The sequence below is a fragment of the Tetrao urogallus genome (assembly GCF_951394365.1).
Source record: "Tetrao urogallus genome assembly, chromosome: 30".
Taxonomy (NCBI): Eukaryota; Metazoa; Chordata; class Aves; order Galliformes; family Phasianidae; genus Tetrao; species Tetrao urogallus.
The window spans coordinates 1,032,604-1,057,628 of NC_136843.1; the positions used below are offsets into that span (position 1 = coordinate 1,032,604).

A 25,025-nucleotide genomic window follows, 5' to 3' on the forward strand; every position below is an offset into this window, starting at 1 on the left:
GAAAAATGGGTCCTTTGTCTATGGAAGGGTAATAGATAGTCAGGTCATCAGATATAGGAGTCTGAAAATTACTGATGTTGGGTAAGATATTGTGCTAGCCACAACGAATGGCTTGTGTGTGATTCCATTCCTAATGGATCAACCAATGGAGCCAATTCTGATCCCAAAACCATTGACCATAGGGTCCATGGCTGGGAGAGAGGAATGTCCCAGTGCCAAAAGGGAGAGAAGAAATGACCACAAGCTGCACCAGTTTATGGTGAAGATTTGCCAAGCCAAAGAAAAAATGATCTTTATGGCCTCTTCCAATCCCAGACATTCTGTCTGGGGAGTCTATGTTCTCTGGAAGAAGGGACAGGCTACTTGGGGCGATTACAAGCAAGTTGCTAAGGAATACAGGGAGGAAGTCAGGAAGGCAAAAGCCCAACTTGAACTCAGATTGCCCACTGCGGTAAAAGAGAACAAGAAATCCTTTTACAAACATGTAGACGGTAAGAACAGATCCAAGGATAATTTCCATCCTTTACTTGATGCAGCAGGGAATGTGACCACTGAGGATAAGGAATAAGCTGAGGTCCTCAATGCCTTTGTTACATCTGCCTTTAACAGGCAGATCAGTTATCCTCAGGGCACTTTACGCCCTGTAAGTCTGGGATGCTACGCAGAATACGCCCCCCGTGATTCATGCGGAGACTGATAGAGAGCAATAAGGTCTCCCCTGAGCCTTTTCTTCTGCAGACTAAACAATCCCAGCTCCCTCAGCTACTCCCCATAACATTCGTGCTCCAGTCCCCTCACAGCTTTGTTGCCCTTCTCTGGACACGCTCCAGGGCCTCAATGTCTTTCTTGTAGTGAGGGGCCCAAAACTGAACACAGCACTCGAGGTGCGGCCTCACCAGTGCTGAATACAGAAGGATCATCACCTCCTGCTCCTGCTGGCTGCACTACTGCTGATACAAACCAGGATGCCATTGGCCTTCTTGGTCACCTGGGCACACTGCTGGCTCATGCTCAGCCGAGTATCAACCAACCCCCCCAGGTCTATTTCTTCCACACAGTCTTCCAGCTACTCTGCCCCATGCCTGTAGTATTGCCTGGAGTTGTTGTGGCCAAAGTGCAGTACTCACAGAATCACAGAATGTCAGGGAAGAGACCTCAAAATATCATCTAGTCCAGTTCCCCTGCTGGAGCAGGCACACTCAGATCAGGACACACAGGAATGCATGCAGGTAGGTTTTGAATGTCTCCAGAGAAGGAGACCCCACAACCTCTCTTGGCAGCCTGTTCCAGTGTTCTGTTACCGTTACCGTGAAGAAGTTTTTTCTAATATTTATGCGGAACTTTCTATGATCCAGCTTGTACCCATTATCCTATCATTGGATGTCACTGAGAAGAGCCTAGCTCCATCCTCCTGATACTCACCCTTTATATATTTACAAATATTAAGGAGGTCACCTCTCAGTCTCCTTCAAGCTAAAGAGACCCAGCTTCCTCAGCCTTTCCTCGTAAGGGAGATGCTCCACTCCCTTCATCATATCTGTGGCTCTGCGCTCTACTCTCTAAAGCAGTTCCCTGCCCTTCTTCAACTGAGGGGCCCAGAACTGAACACAGTATTTCAGTCTCATCAGAGTAGAGGGAGAACAGAACCTCTCTCGACCTCCTATCACAGCCCTTCTAATGCACCTCAGGATGCCACTGTTCTTCTTGGCCACACGGGCACAGTGCTGGCTTGTGGTCATCCTGCTGTCCACCAGGACTCCCACGTCCCTTTCCCTTACACTGCTCTCCAAAAGATTAGTCCCCAGACTATACTGGTACCTGGTTCTTGCCCAGATGCAAGACTCTACATTTGCCCTTGTTCTATTTCATTGAATTTCTCCCAACCCAACTCTCCAGCCCGTCTAGGTCTTGCTGGATGGCAGCACAGCCTTGGTCAGCACTTGGTCTTGTTGAACCTCATCCCATTGGCCTCAGCTCAGCAATCAGCCTGTCCAGGCCCCTCTGTAGGGCCTTCCTACCTCCAGGCAGATTGACACTTCCTGCCAACATGGCGTCATCTGCAAACTTACTGAGCATACATTCGTTGCCCTCATCTAGATCATCAACAAAGATGGGCCAGCTCCAATACCAACCCATTTTTTTGTGTTTTTATTTTCCCCTAAATAAATTTCCGCCCCAAAGACTTTTCTTCCTCAACAGGGAAAGGGTTCACGCATGTTCCTAGCAAGTCTCTGAGGTTCACAGTTTGATGGCAGAAATGTGAACACAGGGTTGGGGAAGAAAAACATCCCCTGCTAACATATGAGCCTTTTATTTATTTTTTTTCTGGCTGCCTAGGAAGACCTAGTCCTCCAGCCTTGCTTGTCCCAAAGTTTAGGGGAAAATGGAAGGCTCAGTCTCAGTAACTGCCTGAGAAAAGGACTGGAGCCTGTGTATGAGGAAAGAATCAACTATCAGCATCATTCTGTGTGTGTATATGTTCACAGTTTAGAAAATGTCTTTATAATAGGAACATGATTGCATTCCTCAAGGCAGAAGATGTATCGAAGAACCCATGAATCATGCCCTGCTATTACTAAGGGAAGTTCAGATCAGATAGCTTGGATTACTGAGGGTTCTTCACGTCTCCAATGTGTAGAATCAGCACCTCCTAGATCTGAGCTTGGGCAAGGACCTCAGTATCTCAGGAAGGATTTTCAGTATTCCCATAGGACACAGCACACAAATTCAAAAGGGACAGAAGGGACACAGAAGCACAACTCACTTTCAGAGCAGCTATTTGCCTAAGCTACGAAAACAGAAGCACTCTCGCTCACAGCTGCACTGGCCGTGTCAGGCTAGGACAGTTCATAGCATTTTTGAGATGGTCAGTGTCGGGAATTTCTTTGTTGCTGTCCTGTTTGTTGACAGAGCAGGGGAACAAAGTCCTTGGGCACACTGAGCTTTGTTACAACAGAAAGCAGTTGCCTTTCTCAACTACTCTTCTTTTTATGAGCTTGGATTCATTTCTAGCTTTTCACCACCATTCTTATACTAGTGTTTTACTTTTGTTTCATATACATCTTTTTCCTTTTGCTCTGCAGCCCTACCTCTGCATGCTCTCAGCATGTCCCTGCAGTTCATGTTTCTCTTATTTATTCGTCCTACTATCTTCTCTACAACTCTGTTGGTTTTTGCCAGGCTGAACATTTCAATTCAGCCTGAGATCATCCTGGTCATGCTAGATCCTTCTCCCATAACTGGCTTTGGTTTCATTTCTTATTTCTGTACATACAGGGCAAGAACTCTCCACCCTGTTCCTACTGGAGTCACATCCTTCCTCATCCCTATCTTCAGTGCACCACTAGCACAGCACCCACCACAATCTTAACATCCCCATTTGGAACAACAAGAGGCATTAATTTAACGATTTTGCAAGCTCTTTTTTTTTCTTCTTTTTTTTTTTCTTTTTCTTTTTTTCTTTTCTCCCAGTAGCATGCTTCTGACCCCCTCCTTGCAAAATTGCATGCCAAGAGGTTGTGCACTTTGCAAGGGATGGGAGACAAAAAAAAACCCAGAAAATTCCTGCGCCTCGCCTGATTCTTCTATTGAGTAAAAGAATAATTTTGTCCATTTTCTTTTAAACTGAACCTGAATGTCAGTGAACTTATACAAATGCCTTAGCCATTGGCCATGTTGATTGTTCTAGTGGGAACCCACACTGGTTAGGGGAAATTTATGGAGCAGAATACAAGTTTTCTTCAAGTGTATTTATATGTATATTTATTTCCCCCTTTCCCTCTGGCATGAGTGTGTTTTTTCTGGCCAGCTCAGTGTCATGCAGTATCCAGACTCCATCTAAAAGGCATTTTCAGCATTTCACAGTTCATTTTCTTGCAGTTGATGCACTCTTATCCCCCAAAATCTAGTCAGATACATTTAATTTCCCCAACTCCTGTACATGAAAGCATGATTCAGGTCATCAGCAGAAGTCATCTTGTGCTGTACCCATGGCACAGCAGGACCACGAAGATGCCCTTGGGGCTGGCACGTAGAACACGGGACCAGGGTGCAGAGAGGGTTGTGTTTGCTCTGTACGTTCCTGGAACAGCTCTCCATTTCACAACCTGGAGATAGGAGCAGGCTGTGGCATGGAGCAGAGGGTCACCTGCTGGAACAGATTCACACAGAGCCCAAGTGACCAAGGGGCAGAGGAAGCTGGGCTGGCAAAGCAGGGAAAAGCCCAGAGCAAAGGAGGGAACAGGAAGAGGGCTTGCTGCTGAAATGCCTGTCACTCCCATCTGCCCCAGTTCCTCTCTGTCCCTCCCAGCTGGCTGGTGGGACCTGGCACTCCGCTGCTGGCCCTCAGCAGGGTGTGCTGCTCCAGCTTCCAGCCCATGGATGTGTGAACATGGGGCTGCCTGGTGCACTCCATCCCTCACCCAGGTTCCCCTGGGGCAGAAACCAACCCACCTGCACTGGAGCCAAGAGTGTGGGGGTCCTCCTCCTGATGGTGTGCCTTTGGGGTGAGTGATGCTTTGCTTCTGACCACAGGGATCCCATGCGCAATGTGTGCTCCTGTAGTGCGAGTGGAGTGGGAGTGGGGATCCAGGGTTTCTTGGAGTACAGCACAGGCTGGTCAAGGGTACTGGGATTCATTTCTTGAGGGGACAACTCACGGAGTCTTTCCAGTACATAAGGGGAGCTGATAAACATGAAGGAGACCACTTTTTGTCATGTTCTGACAGTGATAGAAGAAGAGTGAATGGCTTTAAACTAATTGAGGGGAGATTCAGGTGAGGTGTTAGGAGGAAATAGGATAGCTAGCATTGGCACGGGCTGTGCAGAGTACCTCTGACTGTCCCATCCCTGGGGCCTTGAAGGTTGGATGGGTGTGATATGTGATATGGTGGGGGGCAACCAGCCCATGGCTGGGCAGTTGGGACTACATGGGCTTTAATGGCTCTTCCAACCCAAGGAATAATGTGATAGTATGACTGCATGATTTTATGATCCTATGTTTCTTGTGGGGCAAGAAGGAATATCTTGTGATGGTTTTGGAGACAGGAGAGATGTTTTTATCTATCCTGTTTAACCTTGGTTTATTCAGGGCTGAATGCAACCAATTACTGGTATAGCAGAATACAGGGGGCTCAGGTGAACTCAGCTCTCATTTGCATGGGGTAGGGTGGGTAAGAGCAATGTCCCCATGCAGGCTTTGTTATGGGATTGGTTAAGAAGGGGCCTAGGGTTTTGTTCAAGTTGCCACAACTCAGAGCAGAAGTGGGTTATTTGATCTGGGCACTACTTAAGTGCTTTTTCAGCTCATCCCTCTTTTTTTCGGATCATGTTTAGAGGAAATGAAACTTGGAAGATGCTTTCTCTGTCAGTACAGGCAGCTAGGCATATAGGAGTCATCTGGGCTGGGACTGCCTAGGGTAGCCATGACCTCTCATTCTCTGCCCAAGGCAATGAAAGAAAAATACCAAGCAATACACCAGCTCTGCAAAGTCTAGGCTGGGAGGTTGATTTGTTATTGCTTTTGAGAGGGTAGTTTTTAGTAAAAATGAGGAAAGGGAGCACAATGCCCATGTGCATGGGGAACGGAGAGCATGAGTCTGGGAAGTGAGTGCCTGTAGTGCATCCATTTCAGACTCATCTTCAAAGTTAATTTTAGTGGTGTCTTTGCAAAGACATTTTCTTACTCTCTGCCCTTATAAATTAAAGAGCTGAGCTAATCCAGCCTACACATGCAAGGACAGTTTCTCCTTTTCAGGAAGCCTACGGATCCCTACTTCTGGCTCGTGTCTAAGAATGATGCAGGGATTTGATTTCTACACTGCTTCTTCCTCCTTCTGGCCTCTGTGACCTCCCACGTGTTATATCTGACTCTCTACTAATCTGGGGAAATACTTGCACTTTCCCAACCGGAATTGATTGGTCTTCCTTGAGTGTTCTAACTCAGGCATGAGACAGAGAACCAGCAGATAAAAGCAAACAGCAGAGTGATGTGCCCCTGCAGAAGGCAGGTTCCATTTTAGGTGGACAGTGTTACCCCTTTCTCTCTGTGCTGGTAGAAGAAGGATAAAAGGAGGACGAGGCGTTCAGCTGCTCAGATTTCAGCAGTTGTGGAGGATGGGGTACCTGAGTGAGGGAACATGCAGGCACCAGATCCCAACACAGCTTATGACTCAGCTCTGGGAACAGCAGTACTGTGCTGGAGCTGAGCACAGGTTGGTGCCCCAGTTCTTTGGAAATCATCATCCATGGTCAAAAATCTCTTTACAGAATGCAAGCACATTGCTCTTCAGCACTTATTTTTATGCTGACTGTTAGGCTCTCTGCATTAGTCACTTCCAGTTAGCTTATTGCTCTACTTTGTTACTGCTTGTGCTAAGCACGCATAAGGAACTAGAGGCAATGTTTTGCTGCAGGTCTTGCAGAGTGAGGAAACCTTCCCATGAATAAGAATTCTTCCACTTCTCCAAACTCGGTGTGTAGCTGTTATACAACCGTTTATCTATTGCATGAGCCGCAAGAGAACTCCTGGGGAGTGGGATCCATGTTGGCATTAAGGGGAGGAAATTCAGGCATTTAGATACACAGATGGCATTTAAAAGCTCACAAACGCTCAGGACTGTTAGTGTTGCCTCAGGGAGCCCAGGGCATGTACAGGAATACAATCACCAGTTATAGTCATAGATTATCCTGAGTTGGAAGGAACTCACTCCTCACTCAGTACTGGTCAGGCTAAGAGTTAAACCATATATCGAAGACTGCTGTTCAAACACTACTTGTGCTTCCTCAGCTCAGGGCTGTGATCACTGCTCGTTCCAAGCCCTCCTCACTCTAGTGCAGAACCTTTTCCTAAACACCCAGCCTAATTCTCCCCTGATGTATTTCCATGCCTTCCCTCGGGTTCTGTTGATATCAACAAAATTATCCGCATCTGTTGATCTCCCTGATGAGAAATCTGCTGGCCACCATGCTTCCCCCAGTATTCTCTGGGCTGAACAAACCAAACGGCTTCAGCTGCTCCTCATACATATTGACCTCTACACCCTTTACCATCTTTGCTGCCTTTCTCTGGACACACTCTAGTAATGAGAGAAATCATAGAATCATATATCACAGAATCACAGAATGGTTTTCATTGGAAGGGACCCTTTAAGATCATCTAGTTCCAATCCCCCTGCTATAGTCAGAGATACCTCTCACTAGTCCAGGTTGCTCACAGCCTCATGCAGCCTGGCCTTGAATTCTTCTAGCAAGAGAGCATCCACAACCTCTCTGGGCAAACTGTTCCAGTGTCTGACTACCCTCACAGTAAAGAATTTCTTTCTAATATCTAGTCTAAATCACCTCCCAACGCTTTTCTTGATGCAGCCCAGGATATAGTATCTTTCCGGGCTGCAAGAGCACATTGATGGTTCATGCTGATACTTTCAACAACTGACACCACCAAATCCTTCTCCTTAGGGCTACTCTCAAGCCATTCTCCACTCAACCTGTATCTGTGCTTGGAATTACCCCAACCTAGCAGTAGGATGGGACTCAGATGTATATAAACAGATACACAGGGCCATCTCAGTTTTCCTTGGCCATGTAGGATCAGAATATTCTGAGCTGGAAAGGACCTGCAAGGACCTGAATTCTAGCTCTATCCAGGACAACTGAAGTTAAACCATATATCTAAAGAGTGTTGTCCAAGCTCTTCTTGAATACTGACAAGATTGGAGCTATGACCACTTCCCTCAGGCTACAAAGAGGTCTTTCTTCAGACTCCTCTAAGCTGAAGATAAGTAGTAGTATAGTCAGCAGTTTCTCTGAAACCTCTCCTCTGACCAACACCAGGGGGCAGAGGCATCTCAAATAAGTGAGCAGCTGAGCCCCATCTACCCTAGGACGACACCTCCAGACCTCTTTTCCCTCTTGATTCTGCAGGTTCAGCGTCCTCAGACTTGGCAGAACTCCGCCTGGTCAGTGACCATGGCCGCTGTGCTGGGCGAGTGGAGGTGCTCCACAACGGGATATGGGGGACGGTGTGTGGTGACAACTGGGATGCCCATGATGGCCAGGTTGTGTGCCGGCAGCTAAGCTGTGGAACGGTGCTGTCGGTGTCACGAGGGGCTCGGCATGGAGAAGGAACAGGACCAATCTGGTTGGATGATGTCAACTGCACAGGGACAGAAGCTGCCCTTTCCGAATGCCAGGCCAAGCCTTGGGGACATCACAATTGTGTCCATATGGAGGATGCCAGCGTGGAGTGCTCAGGTAGACACAACCAGCCCGTTGTATGGGACCTCCATGCCATGCCTGTCCCCCTTCCTGCTGTACCTCATTGTACACAAGTGGCCCACAACCATTCCTCTTGTGTTGTCTACAGAATCCCACATCTCCAAGATCGGTCGGCTCCAGCTGCTCGATGGTCCCAGCCGCTGTGCAGGAAGAGTGGAGGTCCTCCATGACCAAAGATGGGGCACCATCTGTGATGATGGCTGGGACCTCGCTGATGCTAATGTGGTGTGCCGGCAGCTGGGCTGCGGAACAGCAGTGCTGGCCACTAAAGCGGCTCACTACGGGAGAGGCCAAGATACTATCTGGTTGGATGAGGTGAACTGCACTGGTACAGAGGAATCCATCTTTGACTGCAAGGCAAGTGCATGGGGAGTCAACAACTGCTACCATGGAGAGGATGCTGGAGTGCTATGTTCAGGTAACTCTCACTCAGATCTAAAGGTTAAATGACAGCATACAGAATATTTCAGAGTTTTGTGGGGGATCTTGTAAATGCTCAACAGCACTGAGCATGTTCTCAGAGCGCTCATTACAGTGTCACTTTTTGGTGCTGCATGCAGGCAAGTTACCATGGAATGTCTGCTGCCTCTCACTGTTGCTGACTTGCAAGACAAGTGAGCTGTCTGGGATTCCCCAGATTCAAATGGGCATTTGCAGTCACATACATGGATTACCACGCGCCTACACATATTTGTCTTGGGGACAACTAACCTATACCATGCAAAGCTTTCTGCAGGTGTTCATAGAATTTTAGAATGGTTTGGTCTGGAAGGGACCTTCCAACATCATCTAGTCCAACATCTCTGTCATGGGCAGGGAGAATTTTCAGGTTGCTTGAAGTCCTGTCTAACTTAACTTTGATCACTTTCAATGATGGTTTATCCACATCATCACTGGGCATCCTGTTCTTCTGTCACACCTTCCTCACAGTGAAGAATTTCTTGTTTACATCTAATTGAAGTCTGCCCTGTTTTGGTTTAAAGCTGTTACCTCTTCTCTCATAGCACGCCCTGTAAATAGTATTATTTCTTCTTTCTTACAAGCCATCCTTAAATATTGAATTCCCATGTCTGTCTCAACCATTTTCTGTGCCATAAAAGGTGCTAAAGAAGTTTTTGGTGCAAGCTCACCACGCACAGAGGATGCACAACTCCATCAAACAGTCATGTCTCTCTCTTTTCATTTACAGATTCAGGGATTTCTATTTCAATGGAGCTTCGCCTGGTCAACGGTTCAACTCGCTGCAGAGGCAGGGTCGAGGTCTTTCACAACAACACTTGGGCAGCTTTGTGTGACGATGGCTGGGGGATGGCTGAGGCTCAAGTGGTGTGTAGGCAGCTGGGCTGTGGTGAAGCACTGTTGGCTCCTGTTGGGTCTCATTTTGGTCAAGGATCCGGACAGATGTGGCCAGGCAACATAAACTGCACAGGCTCAGAAAATGCCCTCTTTACATGCAAGACAAGACAATGGAGCAACAGCACATGTCATCCTTGGACATCAGCTGGTGTGGTGTGTTCAGGTAACCAACTTGCGAGTGACATGGGAGGAATGATGCTTGGTTTATCACCTTAATTCTCTGCCTCTGCAGCAGATAATATGCCATCTGTGGCTTCCTTATTGTCGAGGGACACCTGCGGGTTGGAGATACTCTTGCTGTTTCCCTTGGCATGGTTGCAATGGGAAGTTTCAGGTTCCATATTCTTGCCCCTCTGCCAGAAGGTGCTGGGGTCCACTGGTCTCAGGCATCCTTTCCATGGTTATGAAATGAGCCTAATGCCCATAAGCCTGATGTCATTAAATGAAATGATCAGCTCCAGTGTCATGATAATCTTGCCGTGCTGCGAAACCACTTGTGGATTGCAGGGTGCCAACTCCCATTTTTTGCTCTTTCGTTTAATGCAGAGGGTGACCAGATCCGGCTGGTGAACTACAGGAGCCGCTGTGCTGGCAGGGTTGAAATCTTACACAACAAGCATTGGGGAACCGTGTGTGACAAGAACTGGGATTTGCTGGACGCCAATGTGGTGTGCAGGCAGCTGGGCTGTGGGAGAGCACTGTCAGCCCCTGGACAGGCTCAGTTTGGCCAAGGGTCTGAAATCGTGTGGCTGGATGGTGTGAATTGCACAGGGTTTGAGTACTCACTATCTGCCTGCTTGGCCAAGCCATGGGGAATCACTAATTGTGACCACTGGGAAGATGCTGGCGTGGTATGCTCAGGTGAGTGCTGCTCCTCTTGCATTTCACTTCTGAAGGAAGTCAGGGAGCTTGCTAGAAGATGTGGGTACATGTGGTCCATGCGTCATGGAAAGCTGAGCTGGGACCTGGTTTCAGCATCAGTAGTCAGTGTGGTCACCCTAAACTTGTCCTGCAGCTGGTGAATGAAGAGGGTCCCTTGCTTCCACGCCAAAGTATTTATTTAGGAAGATGGGAGGAATTCCAGCAGACAACCTTCCCCGTGAACCTTTGAGACTGACCATGTCCAACAACAGGAAGAATAACACTGAGGGGGAAAGTCTGGTGCAAATAAACTCTCCAGTGAGCTTTTCGTGGTGGGAGTGGGGATTAGAAACTTGCGTAGTGCAAGCGGTGGCAGCAGTATTGTGTTATAGAGAGAAACCCTCCTACTCTCCCCTCCTCCTTGCCTTTTAGTGACTGGAAGAGGAGCCAGAAGCTTAAGTGTAAGCAGATAAGCATGGAAGGAATTATGTAGAAGGGATTTACGGAAGGAAATTTCCAGCATTTATAACACTCTTGGATATTTGCAGACTCGATCATCCCAGAGCCTGCTCATCTCCGACTGGTGAATGGCTCACATCGCTGTGCTGGCCAAGTTGAAGTGTTTCACGAGGAGATGTGGGGAGCTGTGTGTGACCATGGCTGGGATAAAAAGGATGCCGAGGTTGTGTGCCGTCAGCTGGGCTGTGGGACAGCACTGTCAGCCTCAGGTGAAGCACACTTGGATGCTGGATCTCTGCGCGTGTGGTTGGACAACGTGAGCTGCGAGGGAACGGAACCGTCTCTTACGAAATGCAGAGCGAGCCCATGGGGAAAGAGCAGCTGCAGCCGTGGAAAGCACGCTAGTGTTGTGTGCTCAGGTGGGTTTCAGTGCATAGGACTGGGTTGGGATATACTAGCTGCTCCGATATGGCCAGGTCCTCTTCCACCATCCCACTGGATGGAAGATGGCTACTGTTGGAAGAAGATAATCTTCAAGGTCCCTTTCAACTCAAGCCATTCTCTGATTCTGTGATTCTCTGATTCTGTGATTCTATGATTTATCCAACTTTCTGCTGGAGCAAATATTCTCAGATCCTTCAACGAGTGTCTCCACAGTGCTGTGGATTCAGAGGCAATGTAACCACAACGCTCTGTGAAGCACTGCCAATGAAAATGAACATTCCTCATCTTTCTCCACAGAAACTGAATGGATGTTCAGGGTTTGACTGAGTTGCTTCTCTGCTTGCAGGCTCAGTTGTTTCCAGTTTTGCTCCAATTCGACTGGTGGACGGCCCAGGTCGCTGTGCTGGGAGACTGGAAGTGTTTCACAATGGGCAATGGGGAACGGTGTGTGATGACAGCTGGGAGTTCTTGGATGCTGCAGTGGTGTGCCGGCAGCTGGACTGTGGGGCGGTAATATCAACTCCACCGAGGGCTTACTTTGGGCAAGGACAGGGACCCATGTGGCTGGATGACGTCAACTGCACAGGGACAGAAGCTGCCCTCTCTGAATGCAAGTTCAAGGGATGGGGTATCCACAACTGTTATCATCATGAAGTTGTCAGTGTGGTGTGCTCAGGTAAACATCACACAGCAGCAAGCATTCCTGAAGCTTGAATTGGTGATTCCATGTGGTTGTAAGGGCTTGTGATTCAAGAACAATTTGCAGCCAGTATGGAGACTTTTGAAATCAATCCCTTGGATGGAGGACAGCACCTATACTCTGATAAAGCTCAAGAAAATTAAATGGCTATAGCCCATTTGTGCTGGCATCTCCACAATGAGATCTCTGGCATGCTTTTGACTGGTGTTATTTAGCACAAATCCTGGCAGCTTCTCATCAGTCAAATAGCCTAAACTATATTGAATTTTAGTCCAATCAAGCCCAAGCCCATTCTGAACAAGCCTCGGGCACCAACTCCTCTTTTTTTTCTTTTTTTTTTCCAGCTAATTGGTGTCACATCTAAAAGTCGTCCCTATCTTTCACTGTCAGTGCATCCTTGACCCTCAAAGCTGTTCAGCCTCTTGTGCAAATGCATTTCTGGTAGCTCAAGGTTTCACAGAACAGAAGGTGTCCTCTTACATGTTTATTTTTTTCTGATGTTGCAGGATCAGGCATTTCTGACTTAGCAGATCTCCGCCTTGTGAATGGCTCTGATAAATGTTCTGGAAGGCTTGAAGTTTTTCATGACCAGCGCTGGGGAACTGTTTGTGCTGATGGCTGGGACCTGGCTGAAGCTTATGTGGTTTGCAGGCAGCTGGGCTGTGGGACAGCACGTTCTGCCTCAAGCTCTTCCAGATTTGGGGAAGGACCTCATCTGACCTGGGTTGATGCCGTGGAGTGCATAGGGATGGAGCGAGCTCTCTTTGAATGCAAAGTCAAGCTCTGGGGAGCCCAGAGCTGCAAGTCCAAGGGATATGCAAGTGTCGTGTGCTCTGAGGCTGTAGGTCAGTGTTGGTGAGTCAGGTATCAGCCCTCTCCTTGGGAGGTCATGCCTCTTGTCCCTGTAAATTCACCATTCAACTCTTCCTTATCTTGTCTGAACTGGGAGAAAACACAAGTAGTCCTGATGCTGCAGGGCTGTATGTCCAGGCAGCTACTCTGCTTATGTTTTTCCAGTCACTATTCCTCAGCCATGCTACTTACAGTTCCTGGGAAGTCCCTTCTCTCTACCACACTATTCCTTGCAATTACCTTCAGTAATTAATGTCTTTCTCCTTTCTCCCATGCAGCACACTCGCTCTTGGCAAAAATGAAGTAGGGAAAGGGTGCATGTATTGCGGGCAGGCAGAGGGCTGCTTTTATGCAATACCTTTATCTGAGTGATTAGTGGCTCTCTGCATTGATCAGCTGTGTTTGCCTTTGCGCTACCTGCTGCAGTTTACTTTGGATAAAGATATGGCCCCGTCTGGCAAACTGGGACAGAAACTGTCCTCTTTGAGCACCATGTCAGGAATGCAGGAATTTCTGTGTTTCTATCAGGGTAGTACACTCAATAATACCCAGCCTTTCTCATTGGTAGATTCAGAAACAGGAGAGGGGAAGCATGAAAAAAAACATGTGCCAGCTTGCACCTTGTACATGGACCCTCCATAAAGGGTGGTGGAGAATTAGCTGGAGTGAAGCTACCAGTGAAGCAGACACTTCATGTGGCATAAGCAGATTGTTTCACTACAGTCCTCACCTGTCTGCTGTGATTGACACTGACATCTCAGCATGCATGCTGAGAAGATGATGAACATTCTTTTCATGCTGCTAAGACTGTGTGTGCTGCTGGTGCATAAGGTGATGTGGATGTAGCACTCTCAAGCATCTCAGCACCTGTGTATCTACAGTCTAGAGACTCCAGATTTGATCTTTTCCCATAAAGCATGACTTCAGTTTCAAATACGTGGCAAGGACTTGGCCAGTATGTAGGGCATGGGCAAAACACTCTTGATCTAAAGATTGTTAATGCGTGCATGTGTGGCATTAGCAAAAGCACAATGCAAGAAGTACAATACTTGCTAAATTGCAGGATGGAGAGATCCACAATGTTACTGGCAACCAGACAGGCAGGAATTTCTGGCCATGATCTATTCTCACACTGATTATATTTTCAGATGCAGACCTGCGGAGCCCAGAAGCCCTACGGCTGGTGAATGGCCCACACCGCTGCTCTGGACGGGTGGAGGTGTTTCACAGTCAGCAGTGGGGGACGGTGTGCCATGATGACTGGGATCTGAACGATGCCAATGTGGTGTGCCGGCAGCTGGACTGTGGGACGGCGGTGTCAGCTCCAAGGATGTCTTCATTTGGGCGAGGGTCTGGCCCCATCTGGCTAGAAGGGGTGAGATGTCTTGGGACAGAAACTACCCTCACTGAATGCCCAGTCAAGCCTAAAGGACTCTATAGTTGCAGCCATTTGGAAGATGCTGGTGTTGTGTGCTCAGGTAATCATCACTGAGTGCTTTCTTTGCAGATGGATCAAGCCCCAGCTTGTAAGCTGAGGGTTGGGAACAGTATGAGGGCAAGCTGGCCTATAGTTCTTGTGTCCAGGACCTCTCAGACTGGTGGAAACTGTGTTAAAAAAGACAGCTACTGGACACATAGACAAATGTGGAGAATGGGACATGGGCAGTAGGAAAAAGCAGCACCTTAAGACACACCTTAATATCTGAAGATGTCCAGGGGTGTTCAATTTTTCCTGGGGAAAAGCATCTGCAGTCTTCCTGGAGTGGTAGCAGGAGAGTAAAACAATGCTTCTTTGGTTGGCAGCAGATGCAGCACCTCCTTACCCTGGGTTAAGAACATGCAGAGTGACTTCCAATGCTGCTAAATGCCAGGTCATGAGGATAAATATGGAAAGATGCATTGGAATATGCCAGGATAATATGATACACACATTGTAGCTATTTAATACTTGTCTTGGTAGAGAAACCTCCATGGATAGATCAGTGTGATGGTCAGCAGTGAGGAAAGCACAAACAACAAATAGAAAAATGTCCTTTGCCATTTCCTCTAGTCCAAGAAGTAGGTAACTATCAAGTAAACCTAGATCATGCAGCTTACTGCAGCAACACCCCCTAGACAAACTACAGGGATGTTCATCCTTCTCCAGCTCATTAGATTTTATGCCCTATGAGCATAACCTTTATAATGCCTATTCCTGTGTGTTTTTCAGGCTCGGGGACTTCCAATATTTCCACACTTCGGCTGGTGGATGGTTTGAGTGAGTGCGCTGGGAGGGTAGAGGTGTTTTACAACAATGAGTGGGGGACAGTCTGCGATGACAACTGGGACATGAATGACGCGGCGGTGGTGTGTCGGCAGCTGGGATGTGGGACTGCGCTGTCAGCCCCGGGATCGGCTCGATTCGGGTGGGGACACAGCCACATCTGGCTGGATGAAGTACGCTGCACAGGGGAGGAAAATGATATCTCACAGTGCGCAGCTAAGACTTGGGGTGTCCACAATTGCCATCATGGAGAAGATGCTGGTGTGGTGTGCTCAGGTGAGACTTGGGGTCATCAGGAGACAGGGCTTATAAGAAAGACTGAGAAAGACATTTTACCAGGGCTTGTAATGATGGGACAAGGGGCAATGGTTCTAAACTAATAGAGAGTAGATTTAGGTGGGATAAAAGGAAGAAATTTTGTTATGTTGAGGGTGGTGAGACACTGGAACAAGTTGCCCAGTGAAGTTGTGGATGCCCCATCATTAGAAATGTCCAGTTGGGTTGGATTCAGCTTTGAGCAAATTGCTCCAGAGAAAGATGTCCCTGCAGGAACTAGATGATGTTTACAGGTCTCCTCTAAGCCAGAACAATCTTATGGCTCTCTCCAGAGGGAATGCGGTGCATGGGGCAGGCTTAGGCATGCTCCTTTTGCAGACCTCTCCTATTTGCATCTCCTGCTCTTGAAACCCCCATGCAGCATCTCTCAGCCAAATTTCACACCTGGCAAAATCTGAGGTTTACTCCTGTGATTAATCCGCAGTGCCTAGCCCTTTCTGGGGGGGAAATCCTTTTGTCTTTAATGTTCTAATGCAGGTGCTACCCTGATGTTTATGTGGGATGCATGTGGATGAGATGGGATGGGACTGAAGGAGGTTTTCTGCAATCATGCATGCATGAATTTCCTTGGGGTGTCTGCAAATGCAGGAAACTTGAGCTCAGCTGATGTACGGCTGGTGAATGGTCCCAGCCGCTGCGCCGGGAGAGTGGAGGTCCTGCACAACGGGCAGTGGGGGACGGTGTGCGATGATGGCTGGGACCTGAACGATGCCAAGGTGGTGTGCAGGCAGTTGGGCTGTGGAACAGTGATGTCGGCCCCGGGCAGGGCTTACTTTGGGCAAGGCACTGGGCACATCTGGCTGGATGACGTGAGCTGCACTGGGATCGAGGATGCACTCCCACGTTGCCAAGCCCGTCCATGGGGACAGAATAACTGCAACCACAGAGAAGATGCTGGTGTGGTCTGCTTAGGTAAGTCCTGCAACACATGGAATTACAGGGGCCAGCACTGTGTTCAAGGATCTTGGAGTTCATAGAAGGCTCTGCACTCCTGGAGGCAATGCGGGGGCCCTCTTGCTCTACTGCCAGGATTCACAGGACTGCTCCCTAAAGGGGCAGGACCTGCTCTGGATTTGAGCTAGCAGTGTGTGCTTGTAGCTCAGATAGGCAGTTGTATCCTGGTCTGCATAACAAGAAATGTGGTCAGCAGGGCGAGGGAAGGGATTGTCCCCCGCTACTATGCTCCTGTGAGACTACCTACAGTGCTGCATCCATGTCTGGAGTCCCCAGCACAAGAAGCACGTGGACCTGATAGAGTCTAGAGAAGATCACAAGGATGCTCAGAGGGCTAGTGCCTAGCCTACAACAAAAGAATTGACAGAATTGAGGTTGTTCAGCCTGGAGAAAGGCTCCATGGCAACCCCCATGCAGCCTACCAATACATAAAGGAGGCTTAGAAGACAAACTTTTTTTTCCAGGGCCTGCAGTGGCAGGACAAGTAGCAATGGATTTAAACTAAGAGGGGAGATTTAGATGGGATATAAGGAAGACATTCTTCATGATGGGAGTGGTGAGGCACTGGAACAGGTTGCCCAGAGAAGCTGTGGATGCCCTATCCCTGGAAATGTTTGAAGTCAGTTTGGATGGGGCTTTGAGCAACTTGCTCTAGTGAGATATGTTCCTGTTTATGGCAAGCATGTTGGATTACATGACATTTGAGGGTCCCCTCCAACCCCAAACATCCAGTGGTTCTATGATTCTATAATTCTATCACTATGAATCATGAGTCTACAATTCTTATGGTTCTATGATTCTTATGGTTCTATGATTCTATGATTCTTATGGTTCTATGATTCTTGTGATTTTGTGGTGCTACGATTCTTATGGTTCTACAGTTCTTGTGGTTCTATGATTCTATGATTCTTATGCTTCTGTGATTCTTGTGGTTTTGTGATTCTATGATTCTTATGGTTCTATGATTCTTGTGGTTTTGTGGTTCTACGATTCTTATGGTTCTACAATTCTTACGGTTCTATGATTCTATGATTCTTATGGTTCTATGACACTATGATCCCATGATTCTACAGTCCTATTATCCAATGATCATCACTATGCCGAACATCATGACTAACTCCAAACCTGGGTTGTAATTAACTCCAAGCCCAACATCTTTGCCCCTAAAGGATGGATTCATCTTAAAGGACAGGACCTATTATTCCAGCTGAGCAGCACATGATGCAGCCCAGAAATAGCTGTCTGGACTGTCCTACTGCTGTGTACATCCATGGAGTGAACTGCTCAACAAGTTCACTTTTCCCTACATGAAAAGACAAAGGTGGAAATCATGGAGGTAGGGACAGGCATGAATTTCTCCAAGGGCTTATCCCAGATTGTGTTTTCAGTGACAGACACCTCAAAAACCAACTCCCTGCGGCTAGTGAGTGGCCCCAACCGCTGTGCTGGGAGAGTGGAGGTGCTGCACGATGGGCAGTGGGGCACGGTGTGCGACGATGGCTGGAACCTCCAGGCTGCCACTGTGGTGTGTCGACAGCTGAACTGCGGCAGGGCTGAGTCAGCCCCCAGCGGCGCTCGCTTTGGGCAAGGCACTGGGCTTATCTGGCTGGATGATGTGAACTGTGCTGGGACTGAGGATGCCCTTCACCAGTGCCGGGCCCGTCCGTGGGGACTGAATAACTGCAATCACAGAGAAGATGCTGGCGTGGTTTGCTCAGGTCAGTTGAGTTCTGTAAAACAGGGCACCACTGGGGTCAAGTTGGTGATGGGTTCTGTCCTGCATCTTACTGCCTTCATGGTGATGCTGCAGTAGGCCAGTCCTGGATCTGTGTATTTTTGAGGGGTTGAGAGAGGAGTGCAGGATTTTCCTGGAGGGTTTATCACTCCTATCACATTTTCAGACTCACAATTAGAGATTACAGCCAAAGTGCGGCTGGTGAATGGTCCACACCGCTGCGCCGGGAGGTTGGAGGTGTTTCAGAACGAGAGATGGGGGACCGTGTGTGGCAACGGCTGGGACATGAATGACGCCATAGTGGTGTGCCGGCAGTTGGGCTGTGGCATTGCTCTCTCGGCTCCTGTCCAGGCTCACTTCGGCCAAGGGTCAGATCCCATCTGGATGAACAGAGTATCCTGCATCGGGACAGAAAGTTCCATTTCAGAATGCTTGTCGTCTCCATGGGGAATCCAACTGTGCACCCACATGGATGATGCCGGTGTGGAATGCTCAGGTGAGCTATGGATGCCACATTGTTGGAGACAGGTTGATACGCAACATACCTAGGGAGGACTAGAGCAGGATGGTGCAAGAAAAGTACAGTTCTGTGACAGTGAGAAGAGCTTTTTTCCATTATGATACCTATAACAATGTAAATAATGTAAAGAGAGTGTCTTAGGGTGAACTCCCTCTCTAAGTTGTCCTTGCACACCCGACAAGGCAGCAAGATCTCAAGGGGCACTGAATCACAGAATCACACATAATGGTTGAGGTTGGAAGAGACTCTGGAAGTTATGTGGTCTGACTGGACCACTCAGGTAGATCCACTAAGAGTAGGTTGCCCATATTCTGGAGGCTTTTCATGGAATCATAGAATCACAGAACTGCTTGAGTTAGAATGGATGTTGGACCACCCAGTTCCAGCCCTCTACCATGGGTAGGGTTGTCACCCACTAATCAGGCTGCCCAGGACCCTGTACAACCTGGCCTTCAAATCCTCAAGGGATGGAATATCCACAAACACTCTGGGCAACCTGTTTCAGAGCTCAGCCACCTGAATGATTCCAAAGGATCATCCTTTAAACATGAAGGTGTCCGCATACTACAAACAGGTGGACACCTCACTCTTGCAGATGCTCAGGCAGATGGTGGTCAAGCTCTCCCTTGGATGTTTTTCTCCACCTCACTGGTGTTGATGCATGGTCTCCCCGCCACATTTTGCAGTGTTGTCAGATGACACATCAACTCTTCGCCTGGTGAATGGCCCTCATTGCTGTTCTGGTAGAGTCGAGGTGTTTCACAACCAGCAGTGGGGAACTGTTTGCGATGATGGCTGGGACATGAATGATGCCATGGTGGTGTGCAGACAGTTGGGCTGTGGGGAAGCGGTGTCAGCCACAACACAAGCTTCCTTTGGACGAGGGGTGGATCCCATCTGGCTGGACAGAGTTGCTTGCACTGGGAGAGAAAATGCTCTCGTACAGTGCAGGGCCAGACCCTGGGGAGTCAACGTCTGCACACATGAAGAAGATGCTGGTGTTGTGTGCTCAGGTGATGCTTATACTCACAGATATGGGGCTCCTGAATAGCATGGGTTGGATTTCCCTTACCCAAAAGCCATGTGCTCATGAGCCTCTGGTGAAGAACCTTTTCCTAGCGCCCAACCTGACCCTCCCCCAGATGCAGCTCCATGCCATTCCCTCAGGTCCTGTCACTGTCACCGGAGAGCAGAGATCAGCATCTGTCCCTGCTCTTCTTTCATGAGGAAGCTGCAGGCAGCCATGAGGCCTTTCCTCAGTCTACTCGTGGCTTAACAAACCAAGGGAACTCATATGTTTTGCCCTTTAGACCTTTCACCTGTTTTATTCCCCACCTTGGCACACATCTATTAATTTTATATTTGTTCTAACTTCAGTTTTTGTGGCTAAATGTGTAGGAGGTTGATATCCTTTTGTGCTTTGCTCTGCACTGAGACTGTGTGGGACCTGCAGGACCCTAGAGGAAGAGTAAGGCACAATGAAAGGAATTTATTTCCATCCCTACAGGGTACTGAGTCAAAATGCTGAAGATGGGCATTGGTGCATGTCACTGCAAACATGCCTTCTGCCAAGGCCAGGCATCTGCCCTAAGTTTATGCTCTGGTTACTATTCACCTTGCCCTTGCCCTTGCTACTGCCAGAAAGTTTCCCTGGATAGCTATTCCTCTAAACACTGCATTACCCACCTCTGCTTGTAGACAAAAATAACACAGTGGAGGCAGCAGAGATCCGCCTAGTGAATGGCCCCAGCCGCTGTGCTGGGAGAGTGGAGGTGCTGCATGATGGACAATGGGGCACAGTGTGCGACGATGGCTGGAACCTCCAGGCTGCCACTGTGGTGTGTCGACAGCTGAACTGCGGCAGGGCTGAGTCAGCCTCCAGGGGGGCTCACTTTGGGCAAGGCACTGGCCTTATCTGGCTGGATGATGTGAACTGTGCTGGGACTGAAGATGCTCTTCACCAGTGCCGGGCCCGTCCGTGGGGACAGAATAACTGCAACCACAGAGAAGATGCTGGCGTGGTTTGCTCAGGTCAGTTGAGTTCTGCAAAATAGGGCAACCTCTTCTTTGGCTGGATTCATCTCCAGTTTAGCCCAGGCCACCATGCAAAGCAGGCAATGAACCCTGTGCCAAGCTGAGGAAGCCCAGATGCTCAGTTCATAACCAACAAATAGGAATCGCACATGGCACCAAGTGAATCTAGCACTGGTCTTGGCTCCCAGGAGGGTCTGACTCCCCCTACTAACCAGCCAGGTCCCCACTGGCACTTTTGTCTGCTTCACATAATTACATGGAGATTATACCAACACCGTAGGGTCTGAAGCTGGAACTGAGCCCTATTTCCATAGCCAGGTGAGATGAATTCCTCAGAAAGAGTTGAGAGGTTGAACCTTGTCTTATTTTGAGCCAAGACAGAGCAGGTTTTCTTCATAGTGTCTGCTACGGTGGTGACTTTTTGAGGGAGAAATACTGATAACACACAGACATTTCTAGTTGTTGCTGAGTAGTTCTCTACAGAGTCAAGGATGTTTTAGTTTTCTCAGCTTCTTGTACTCTCCTGCCAGTGAAGAGCTGGAAGGGCACAAGGAGCTGGCAGGGAGTAGAATCAGGACAGCTGACCTCAACTGGCCAAAGGGATAATCCATACTGTATGGAATATATATATATTTTTTTCCCCTCTACTTTTTTTCTACCTTTGTAAATAGTTCTTACCTCAAACCACAAGTTCTACTTTGTTTTTTCCCCAATTCTCTCCCTCATCCCACTGAGAAGGGGGGGAGGGGAGAGTGAGCATGTGTGGTGCTTAGCTAAACCACAACACACCTCTAGTCAGGGGGAACCTTAGCAACTCTTAGCACTTTTTTTATTTTCAGTGATGCATAGTGACAGATTCCTCATTTTCTCTTCAACAGAAAACCGCACATCTCCCCTTGCAGAAGACTCCAACACCACGGAAGAAATGCAGATCCGATTGGTGAATGGCCCGAATCGCTGTGCTGGCAGAGTGGAGGTGTTTCACAACAGGCAGTGGGGAACAGTGTGTGATGACAGCTGGAATTTAAGGAGTGCTAAGGTGGTGTGCCGGCAGCTGGGCTGTGGGACAGCGGCATCAGCTCCAGGCAAGGCTCACTTCGGAGGAGGGTCTGATCCCATCTGGCTGGACGATGTGGAGTGCAGTGGCACTGAAGCCAGCCTCTCCCAGTGCAGACTGAATAACTGGGGAAACCATAACTGCAACCACGAGGAAGATGCGGCAGTGGTGTGCTCAGGTGATTACAGGGATGACGCTGGAAGCACGCGCGGGAACACAGAGGTTCTGCACAAGTTTTCCTCGCGCTGGGATGTAGTCAGCTCTGACTTGATCCCACAGCATCACATTATGTGCAGATGCGTAAGATGATGGGGATGCTTTTGCAAGGGGAAATTCATGCATGGTAAAGATGCAAAGAGCACATAGGCAGCATCTTGCATTCCTATCCATACCTGCTAGAGTGCATGGGCATGCAAAGCACATGTATCTTGCACATCCCTTAGTCTCTCAGGCCTCCTGCTGCTTAAGGAGCCTACATCACACCCTCTGCTCTTCCCTACAGGCACCAACCCCTTGCAAGTGCGGCTGCGGGACAGCTCAAGCCCCTGTGCAGGGCGTGTGGAGGTTCGGTACAACTCCACCTGGTACAGCATCTGCGACAAAAGCTGGAGCTCATTGGAGGCAGAGGTGGTTTGCAAGCAGCTGGGCTGTGGACCAGCACAGGCTGAAAGCACAGGAACCAGGGTCAGCCAGGATCAAAACTACATCTTTCTGGAGGGGTTGCAATGCCGCGGTGGCGAGTCACTCCTCCTGGAGTGTCAGCAGAGCAAGATTGGCCCAGGGCTGTGCCAGCACCGCGTGGCAGCCAGTGTGGTATGCACGGAGCCAAGAGGTGAGTGCATAAAGCCCACCAGCAGAGGGGGTGGGTGGGGGAGAAGCCGAAAGGGTGGATGCAGCCCTTTCACTTCAAAAGGAGAGGTATAAAGGTTGTGGCACATCCTTGTCAGAACAAGCTTTTCCTTGGTGGACACTTTGTTTTCTACAAACAATGAAGCCAAATTTCACTGGTTGGAGCATCAGAGATGCTTTTCTGATCTTAGAAGAAGCTGGTTTGTCCAGTTTCCTCTTGCAGCTCAGATTTCTCAGCCCTCAAGGACTCTCTGGGCACCCCTGACAGCTTTCCTGAAATAGGCTAGAGAAGGAATGATGGATGGGGGTCAGAAGTATGCCTTTCTTATCTATCCATAGTCTTGGATACCATATAATAAAGAGGACAACACCAGTGAGGTGATGGCAGCCTTGCAAGGTTATCAGCACAGCAGGACTGAGGAATGTGAAAGCTTTCTCAAAGCCTACTGCCTATCAGATACCCAGGGAGATGATTTTAGGTGGGGCACAAACCACACAAAGGTGCAGTGTTGCAGGCACCACAGCATCACAGGCAGCACAAACTGGATCAGAAAGGGATTAGTTGTGCGTTAATACAAAGTCTAAGGAAAGCCTTTCTTGGTCACTGAAATGCTGAGGTATGAGGCTGTTTGGTGTCAGATTTTCTCCCATCTCTGTTGCTGGCTGGAAGTGGGATCCTGACCTGGGTTCTCCCTACAGGTTCTCCATCGTCCTGCTCTGCGCTGGTAGCGCTGCTCATCCTGATGGTGATGGTGAGCGGGGTCCTGCTGTGGCTCTACCTGAAGAGCAGGTGCACTGGAGCAGGCCAAGCTGCAGGTGGGTCCCCTAACCTTAGTTCAAGGCCCCTATCCCTGTACATCAACCGCTGATGCAGCACAGGCTAGGGGTTCAGTGGCTGCCAAACCAACAGCTGTATGTTCTTACCTTTATTTGCTCTGCAGCCCTTAAATGTCCCAGGGAGCGAGGTGCCTCTGCAATGCCCTTCCAGACTGCAGGAGCCATCTACCATCCAGCTGAAGGACAATTCCACAAGGATGCTGATACAGAGACAACTGAGCTCATCAGAGAAGATGCTCTCTTGTGATGCTGGTACAATCCCTTCTGCAGAAGCAGCACTATCAGCCCACGTTGTGGGGTCATCAGCCAAGCTCATTCCTCTTTTCCTCCTGCATCTCATTTTTCAGAGCAAATGCTTTTTCCCTTAAGCTTCTGCAGAACTGCAGGAAGCCCTCACATGCTTTCGAGGAGACTGCAAAGCACAGCTTATGGGCTGGACATTTATAAAACAGTCTGTACCAATGACTTATACTCAGGAGCCCCAAAACAGCTATCCAAAGTCTTCTGAAGGTTGTTTGATCCAGGTCAATTTCAGAGGTTTTCCGATGGCATGTACCAGACAGTAGGACAGCCTGGTGGCCGTGCAGCCTGACATCAGGCTGAGCAGAGTAGCAGGGAATCTGAAACAGGACTAAAACTGCTAACAAATTAAAGGAGAAGTGTGTCCCCAACCCTTCCAGCTGTGGTGAGCATTAATGCTGTGACATGTAACGCTCTGCGCCCCCCTGCGGGGGAGCCAGCCAGGGCTGCCTGGTGCCTCCTGCATTGGGTGGCTTCCCTCAACCTAGCAAACACAGGCAAGCCCCTATTTCTTGTCTATACCAGGCATAAGATTGTATTCTTGGCTGAGCTAACAGTGTTGCCAGCAGGTCAAGAAACAACTCCTCCCCTCTATTTAGCACTGGTGGGGGTGCAACTGTAATGCTGGATCCAGTTCTGGATCCGCCAATACAAGAAAGACATGGACACACCGGAAGGAGTCTAATGGCATTCAAAAGGAAGATGTATGAACACATCCAGGTGCGTATCCACAAAGGTGCTTTCACAGACACAGAGTGCCCAATGAGAAAGAAATTCATCTCCAGAAGACATTTAGGAAGACCAAGGATAGCATCTCAAACACAACAGATAAATGCTTCCAAGCAATGGTCTACTGAGTGTGAGTTGTTTAGAGCACTGTCTCAAGTGTTTCAGATAGACAGAACAAACACACTGAACGATGGCAGACAGCGCCGTCTGTGAGATCCTCAGTGACTACTGTGCCTCGTGGAATGTTAAATGGTGTCAGGTTACCAAGGGGGACTGGGTACAGAGAGGGAGACAGCATGGCAACATTCTGCCTCTTTCAGTCTTGCCAGCTCAAGGCAGTATGGGTAGGTTATGCCTGAACATGTCCAGTCCTATCTCCAACTCTGGAGGGGCTGGTTTCTTTCCAATACTCATCAGTGCTAATCTATGTATCAGCTATATTCATTATTTACAATAGATTAC

The 25,025-nt window shown here is 48.6% G+C and overlaps 1 protein-coding gene across 1 annotated transcript; it reads left to right on the plus strand.

Annotated features, from left to right (window-relative positions):
• Positions 1–4,390: 4,390 nt before the first annotated feature.
• On the plus strand, positions 4,391–23,781 carry LOC306956425 (scavenger receptor cysteine-rich domain-containing protein DMBT1-like; the record flags this gene model as incomplete). Its single annotated transcript, XM_079547697.1, has 19 exons — positions 4,391–4,505; positions 7,924–8,253; positions 8,366–8,695; positions 9,467–9,796; positions 10,180–10,494; positions 11,043–11,372; positions 11,744–12,073; positions 12,604–12,942; positions 14,098–14,427; positions 15,159–15,488; positions 16,137–16,460; positions 17,891–18,220; positions 18,404–18,733; positions 19,444–19,770; positions 20,456–20,788; positions 21,670–22,026; positions 22,351–22,680; positions 23,397–23,513; positions 23,639–23,781. 19 exons carry the CDS (start codon positions 4,391–4,393, stop codon positions 23,779–23,781), a joined length of 5,670 nt encoding a protein of 1,889 aa, XP_079403823.1.
• Between the last annotated feature and the right edge of the window lie 1,244 nt (positions 23,782–25,025).